The 8,103-nt window shown below is 41.4% G+C and overlaps 1 protein-coding gene across 3 annotated transcripts; it reads left to right on the forward strand.

The window, feature by feature from the left end:
- The first annotated feature begins 328 nt into the window (after positions 1-328).
- Positions 329-6,521, forward strand: ggnbp2 (gametogenetin binding protein 2). Of its 3 annotated transcripts, none has more exons than XM_054625722.1 (14): positions 329-430; positions 1,025-1,148; positions 1,551-1,631; positions 1,742-1,995; positions 2,306-2,404; positions 2,800-2,913; positions 3,006-3,215; positions 3,357-3,531; positions 3,629-3,817; positions 3,924-4,083; positions 4,798-4,923; positions 5,023-5,171; positions 5,256-5,468; positions 5,751-6,498. In XM_054625722.1, the coding sequence occupies exons 2-14, from the start codon at positions 1,056-1,058 to the stop codon at positions 5,952-5,954; spliced, it is 2,067 nt and encodes a 688-aa protein (XP_054481697.1). In that variant the 5' UTR covers positions 329-430; positions 1,025-1,055; the 3' UTR covers positions 5,955-6,498. The 3 variants fall into 3 exon arrangements, with proteins under 3 accessions (XP_054481697.1, XP_054481695.1, XP_054481696.1); XM_054625720.1 differs by lacking the exon at positions 329-430 and adding an exon at positions 441-600 and having other exon boundaries at positions 5,751-6,521; XM_054625721.1 differs by lacking the exon at positions 329-430 and adding an exon at positions 441-659.
- Positions 6,522-8,103: the final 1,582 nt, after the last annotated feature.

Here is an 8,103-nt window from a genome sequence, read left to right on the forward strand (position 1 = left end):
ATATATATATATGTATGTATATATATATATATATATATATGTGTATATATATATATATATATATGTGTATATATATATATGTATGTATGTATGTATGTATGTATATATATATATGTATATGTATATATAACTGTTTAATACAAAGAAACAATCAAGTAAAAAATAAAAAAGTGGAATTCCTTAAGGCTCACTCATTTATTTTAAAGCCGCTTTAATTGTCTGAATGTAAAATATTTCTTTCACAATATATAATAATATCAATAAAGGAATATAATAATATCAGTAACGCGCCCCCTACAGGCCACACGCATCACAACACCCGCTACGACGCACAGGTCAAAGGTCAAATCAGTCATGAAGGTTCCGCCACCGTAGCAGCCTCACACTGTCGCACTTGTTTATTATTTTTAAGGGGAACTTTCAGAAGCGGGTAAGTGAACACAATGACTCCTCTTATTCAGATGTCAGGTGACAGAGTGGTCAGTAGTAGCATCGTTAGCAGGAGAAGCTAACGGAAGTCACAGTTGCTAAATAGCTCAACTTTATGTTAGCCGTGTTCAGCTCGCTAGCGTTAGCTGTGCAGGGCAGCGATGCTAACAAGTAAGTTAGCAAAGTCTGCTGGCATCGACAGGGCGTAGACAAACCACACCACCACTGCGGTAACATGTGTTAATGTATTACTGTATTACTGAGGTCAGTGTAGAGTAAAGACACTGACCGGCTTCCTCACTTTATATAACTGAACTGGCAAATAATACAAGCTAGCAGGCTAGCGTCCAGGTGTTAGCAGGCTAGCGTCCAGGTGTTAGCCGCCGGTTACTGCTCTTTAATGTCAACATGTATCGTTACTTCAACAGTATTCACAGCGTTACATCTGTGAATGTTCTGCTTTCTGAACCATCTCTTAATGCCTTTAGTCTGTACAGTAGCCAATGACAAGGTGCTGTTGCAGTTAGCCCTCGATGACCTGCAGTAGATTAGCATTAGCTTAGTGTGATCAGTGGTCTCTGGTGTGTCTCCTCAGGCGAGCTTCTCACAGCCGGACGGGAGAGGTGATGGCACGACTGGTGGCAGTTTGCAGAGAAGGGGAAGAGGACTACCCGTTCCTCTCCAGACAGATCCCCCTGTATATCGATGATAGTCTCACGGTCAGTAAGCCTTCCCACATGCATGACCACAAGGATTATGTCTTTGAAGCCCACAGGCGTAAGGTGGCTAACTCAATCATAAGCCATGTGCTTGCACTCAACTGATTCAATGTCCATAAGTAAGCTTAGTTATGACCAAGCACTGATCATTCTCAAAATGTAAAGTCCCCACCTGTTTTAGGGACACTCTGTTTGCTAACCTTCTGCACAATCTATTAGACAACTGAATAAAGAAACTTAAGGCTTAGACGAATGAGATGACAGGCTTTAAGCAATGCCATCTCAAAGTGTTAAACCAGTGTATGTTTCAAGTAAATAATAGATATCTGCCAGAAAAAGAGTTATTCTCTGAGAATGTACATGTTGTACATTAGCTGTTTATATGTTGTTTCTTGTCATCAGATGGTGATGGAATTTTCTGATAGTATCATGGATGTTGAGAGCCAAGACATAAACGCGTCTCATTCTAAACAATTTTCCGAGGTGAGTAGTTTTAATTTTCCCTGCACTGGAGCTGATAAGTGTGTAGTTTGTCTTCATGTGACCTGTCAATCAACAACGTGGTAACAGACGGATGATTCCTTGGCCTTTAGTACCACTCCAAGCTGAAGCAGCAGGACTTGAACATCGCCATGATGGTGACATCCCGAGAGGTGTACAGTGCATTATCTCAGCTGGTGCCGTGCGTGGGCTGCAGACGAAGTGTGGAGCGCCTCTTCTCGCATTTAGTGGAATCAGGGAATCCGGCCCTGGAGCCCCTCACAGTGAAACCCACAGGCATGCTCTCTGTCACCAAAGCCTGTTTAGCAGACGTAAAGAAGCTCTACACCCTCTTCTACGTCCACGGGTAAGATGCAAAAAAGTTTCTTTCATTTTCACTGCCAAATCGATGATACCATGTATAGAAAGAGAATAGCCAAAACTAACAGTTTTCATTGAATATAAGCAAGTGCTTTTGTGGAAAAACAGAGAGAACAAAAAATATTATGTCAAACTATGCACATACTGAGTTATCTTAGGTACTGATGCACTGTATGATTTTATTCTTAATTTGTGTCAGACGTAGCAAATGGACAACTACTTTTTTTAATAACTGTTGGAAACAAGTCAGGGATATCATTAAAAGTGGATTTTTTTTCCTTCTTTTTTTTTTACAGGTCAAAGTTGAATGAAATGATTGACGCCATTCCAAAAAGTAAAAAGAACAAACGCTGCCTGTTACACTCCTTAGATACACACAAACCTAAACCCTTGGGGTGAGTAATATTCATTTTTTATCTGTATCAGTTGTTACTTTCTCTGAAAACATTCAGGATGTTAGTGTAAAGAGGCTATATCTGAGAAGTGGAATAGTAACCCTTCCCAGCAGGCATGACCAGTGTGTTTCAGTTGTTTCTAGCCAACCGTAGTAAAGTTGGCACAAAGAGAGTTGTATGTTTTAAGTATTAAACTAGAAAACAACTTGTGCATCGCAAGCCTTCAGAATGTCTCAGTTTTAGGCCAGTCATCACTGTGTACCATTAGATGTTTTCTTTTTTCCCCCCTTGATAGTTAATATATATACAAACATACAAACATTAGTTGCAGGTTTAAGAGATGATGACTGTGCATTGTGATGGCATTGCTATAATAGTTGTATGTTTCTCTACAGGGGAAGCTGGATGGATGTGTGGGAGCTGATGTCTCAGGAGTGCAGGGATGAGGTGGTCCTCATCGATAGCGCTTGTCTCTTAGAGACACTGGAGACCTACTTGCGTAAACACAGGTGATGTGTGACTATCATAGCCTTTATTTTCAAAATGCTGTTTGAGGTTGGGAAAGAACCACATTGACTGTGTAGTATTTTCTTGTCTGCAGATTTTGCACCGACTGCAAGAATAAAGTGCTGAGGGCGTACAACATCCTGGTGGGGGAGTTGGACTGCAGTAAAGAGAAGGGGTATTGCGCTGCCTTGTATGAGGGACTATGCTGTTGCCCCCATGAACGCCACATCCATGTGTGCTGTGAAACTGACTTCATCGCTCACCTCCTGGGTCGGGCCGAGCCTGAGTTTGCAGGAGGCTATGAGTAAGTTAAGGTTCATACAGTAAATACTAGAGAGGTCACTTTCACCATTAAGCAAGTCATTCTCATTTGAGGCATTTTCTGCCATGCCATGTTCCTTTTAATGTATTTATACATACAGTTGATGATATTGCATTTTTAAAGACGCAGAGAGCGGCATGCCAAGACCATTGACATTGCACAAGAAGAAGTCCTGACCTGTCTGGGTATTCACCTGTATGAGCGGCTGCACAGGATCTGGCAGAAACTACGGGCAGAGGAGCAGACCTGGCAGATATTGTTCCACTTGGGAATTGATGCCCTACGCAAAAGTTTTGAGGTACTTCAAAGTTTGTTTATGGTATATATTCAGAGTGATCCATCGGAAGATAGATGTATTATGCCTGTGTGATAATGTATTTCTAATCTGCTCCCAGATGGCCGTGGAGAAGATGCAGGGGATCAGTCGGCTAGAGCAGTTTGTAGAGGAGCTGTCTGAGGAGGAGAGGGCCAAAGAGCTGAAGCAGGAGAAAAAGAGGCAAAAGCGAAAAAATCGTCGCAAAAACAAGTGTGGCTTTGACATATCTGAACAGGAGGGAGAAGACAAGGAGAAAAATCTGGTTGAGGTACATGTGGGACATGAAGCTCTCCTTGCACATAACTGTTTTTATCAGAAGCTGCACATCTGTTTGCCTGTATTTATTAAAGTCTGTCCCATTTGGTGTGTTGCAGGGTTCTCTTGAGTCTGTGGATGGCACTTGCAAGGTCTGTGGTAGCCACGATGAGGAGGAGGAGGAGGAAGAGGAGGAGGAGGCGGGGGAGGCCAGGTCTGATCAGAGCATCGCCGCCAATGGAAGCACTTCCTGTAGCTACCCAGACAAAATCAAACCGGGTAAAAATGCACACAGGCTGACAAGGCTGTCCCTTTTTTATTAAGCAGTCAAGTTAAAATTAATTTGAACTAACACCTAATTTGTTGAAATGAATTCAAGCTCAACCCATATAACGTAAGCTCTGCCCCCAGTTTACTTTAGTCTATATATATTTTCTTGTGCAATGTAATACAACTACACTATGCATCTTCACGGTGTTGTGCTACTTGAAATCTTAGTATCATGTTTTTTTATATCCAGTTCTGTCATTTTCCTGAAAATCTTAAATGAAACAATATGGCTATTTTATTTGCTTCTTGTGAGGCTGAGGGTGGCGAAAAGTAGCCAGTCAGACGAGGTTGTACAGTTGATGTTGCTCGACTCGTTTCTGAAGTATCCACTGTCGGCTGCAAACAGCCTTATCTTTGTTGGAACCCCAAATAGACACACCGCTTCAAAGATCCTTTTGGTGTCTTTGATTATTCGATCAGCACAGCTTTGCTCTCTAGAGTTCTTCCATTTTTATTTATCAGTTTAGTTTTACTGAAAAACTGAAGGGGAATTAGCGAATTTGAAGCCCACCTTTGCTGGACCACAAGGCCAACTACTTTATTGCACGTAAAGACTATTTGAAAAAGTCAGGAACTAATTTGTATATATACCTTTTTCCCCCCACTTTTGAACAGTGACCCTCAAACCTGTGTTTGTACATGTTTTTCCATGTGTTTCTCCAGATTTGTCCCCCCACAGCAATGGTAGTGACTGCGGCTACTCCTCAAGTATGGAGGGTAGTGAGATAGGATCGCGAGAAGGTTCTTATATTGCCTGTTCTGAGGGAATGTGCAACCATGATGAAGCAGGTAGGGTTTGAGCAGCTCTAAAATGCTGAGAAACCAATTTGGGGTCTTTTAAACATACCTTGCTTTACTTACAATCATGTCTTTGTCTTCCTTCTGCAGTAGATGACTCAAATGCCCATCACTGTGCTGAAGAGAAGGAGGAGGATGGATTAGACAGTTGTGTGGACTGCTGGCCAAACTCTGTGGAAAACACTCAATGCAAGAGTAAAAAGAAGAAAAGGAAGGGCAAGGGTTTATGCAACGATCAGGTGAGAGAACAAACTCTAGAATTCATATCCTCTAAGCAGAATATTTAACGCTGTGTATCAACTAAGGTATGCATATTTCTGCAGGGACAAAAAGGTGACGGTTGTATGTCCGATGGGAACACGACAGGCCACAGTCCGCCATCATCGCACACTTGCCGAACCAAAGAAATACTCTCCTCCTTATGTGGCAATACATTCGCCAGCATTGCACTACGATTACCGTGGATAGCAAATCAAACCAACCTCAGCCTGGATGCGAGGAATCAAGAGGGAAACGCAAGTCTCATGGAACTTCTGGTCAGTGAGAAATGTAGTTTCAGATACTCAAAAATAGACCTTTCTCACAGGAGACAGTTTGACTGGTTACAGCTCTGCCATGCTACTGAGCCTTTATGCAAAGTGGCAAGGCTCCCAAACTGGCACTCCTAAGTAAACATATCTGCTGTATGAAAGGTCAAAAGTGTTGTGTTCTTCGTATTTAACTGCATTTCACTTTTTCCTAACAAGAATGATTGAATACACTGGTTTGATTCTGGCTCTTACGTAACATCCTGCACTCCGCCTGTGTTCCTAATACAGGATGATTCAGAAGTGACGTCAGATGAAGAGAACTGTCTGACACAGGATGAAATCCAGGCATTTTTAGAAAGAAACCGTTCCTTCTACAACAACCGCCACAAGTACAGACAACTCCTGAAGGAGAAGTTCACCAACTACTGCCGTGCCACTGAGCGGAGTAAGCAAGTCTGTGGAAAGTGGTTTACCACCACCAGTGTCAACTAATTGCACTAATGAGTCTTCCCCTGGGGAAAAAAAAACACTTGTGACCACTGCTGCAACATCTCTAGAAAAGAAACAATTATGAAATGCATTTGATGTCTTGTTCAGACATTTCTCCTTTAAAGTAAATGTGATTCTTACTTTCCGTTGATCATCTGTCTTTCTCTCTTTTGCACTTGTACACCAACACACTTCTCCATCCCAATTCTTGGCCACTTTCTCACATATAATTGTTCTCTTTGACCAAGCCTAGCTATTTGTTGTTGGTTCTCTGTAGGGTAACGGGTTGTTGGGTAAGAGCACAGCGGAATCAGTAATCGGTAAAGCTTTGCAAGCTGTGACATTAGGGATACATTTTAGGAGTCTTATTTTATGTTATGTTTTCTTTTTTTTTTCTCTTTGGTGACACTTCAATGTAGTGGTAAAGGTTGTACCATTAAATGTGTACAGAAATTCTAAATATACAGATTTTACAGAGAATAAGCATCCATTTGTAATAAGGATTTGGGTGTGATGTAAGAGCGCAATGTGCAAAATTTACTAAATAAAAAATATTTATTAATATGCATTATCATTTTGTTACCGTGTTTTTCTTGTCATCATAAGCTCATGTATATTTGGATTTTAGAAGAGGGAAGTTTGACATAGTCTGAGACCAGTTTGCTTCCTGTCTGTAAACTAAATAGGCTGTAGCTTTGTAATTAATGAATACTTAAAATATAGGCTTTAATATCAGCCTGGTTGAAGTTATGTGAGGAATATATTTTCATCACCATGGATAACTTATTGCTGTTTCATCAGGTACCAGACGTTTATCTGTATTAGAAATGTTTATCTTAATTTATATTGGAAATGTCAATGACTTCAGTTAAACTAATTAACAAATGATGTTACATTAAACATATATATAATATATATATATATACATACACATCCACCTCTGGAAAAAATGAAGAGACCACTCCAAATTTTTCTTAAATCAGCATCTCTACGTGTATGGCAGCCATTCCATTCCAGTGTCTGTTGAAATCCAATACAGGCACACTTGATTCTACTTAATGAGGTACTGATTAGGTGATCACCTGAACCAAATCTTATTTAATTAAGAAAAGTATAAAAACAAGTGCTGTGGTCATCATTATCCTCTTGCAATAGGACCAGCTGGATGGCAGAAACAGTGCTAGTAGTACCTCAAAAGTAATTGGAATAAAAAAAGTGACTATTGACCATGCCAAAAGAGTTAAAAAGTAAAGTTTTGTGTGAGGAAAAGAACGGTTCAATTCTGGTTTTACTGGCAGAGGGATACAGTGGGCGTCAGGTTGCTTCCATCCTTAAAATTTCAAAGATCGTGGTTCATAAGAACAAGGTCAAGCAGCAGACATTAGGGACAACAAAGCTACAGACCGGCAGAGGACGAAAACGACTCTCCATGACCGCCAACTCATTCGAATGTCACTCAACAACTGTAGGATGACATCAAGTGACCTCCAAAAAGAATGGCAAATGACAGCTGGGGTGAAGTGCACAGAAACAGGCTCCTAGGGGCAGGGCTGAAGTTGTGCAAAGCTAGAAAAAAGCCCTTCATCAACGAGAAGCAAAGAAGAGCCAGGCTGAGGTTTGCAAAAGACCATAACAATTGGACCATAGAGGACTGGAGTAAGGTCATCTTCTCTGATGAGTCCAATTTTCAGCTTTGCCCAACACCTGGTCGTCTAATGGTTAGACGGAGACCTGGAGAGGCCTACAAGCCACAGTGTCTCGCACCTACTGTGAAATTTGGTGGAGGATCGGTGATGATCTGGGGAGCTTCAGCAAGGCTGGAATCGGGCAGATTTGTCTTTGTGAAGTAGAAATGAATCAAGCCAAGTAAAAAGTTGTCCTGGAAGAAAGCTTGCTTCCTTCTGCTCTGACAATGTTCCCCAACTCTGAGGAGTGGTTTTCCCAGCAGGACAATGCTCCATGCCACACAGCCAGGTCAGTGAAGGTGTGGATGAAGGACTACCAGATCAGGACCCTGTCATGGCCAGCACAATCTCCAGACCTGAATCCCATTGAAAACCTTTGGAATGTGATCAAGAGGAAGATGGATGGTCACAAGCCATCAAACAAAGCCGAGCTGCTTACATTTTGCACCAGGAGTGGCATAAAGTCA

Source organism: Anoplopoma fimbria, chromosome 24 (assembly GCF_027596085.1).
Source record: "Anoplopoma fimbria isolate UVic2021 breed Golden Eagle Sablefish chromosome 24, Afim_UVic_2022, whole genome shotgun sequence".
In the NCBI taxonomy this organism is placed as follows: Eukaryota; Metazoa; Chordata; class Actinopteri; order Perciformes; family Anoplopomatidae; genus Anoplopoma; species Anoplopoma fimbria.

Bases quoted from the DNA above. Each gene is read 5' to 3' on its own strand.
- ggnbp2 (XM_054625720.1), top strand. From the start codon at position 545: ATGTTAGCCGTGTTCAGCTCGCTAGCGTTAGCTGTGCAGGGCAGCGAT. The intron at 1,632-1,741 runs GTGAGTAGTTTT...CTTGGCCTTTAG, and splicing joins ATTCTAAACAATTTTCCGAG to TACCACTCCAAGCTGAAGCA. The intron at 4,924-5,022 runs GTAGGGTTTGAG...TTCCTTCTGCAG, and splicing joins GTGCAACCATGATGAAGCAG to TAGATGACTCAAATGCCCAT.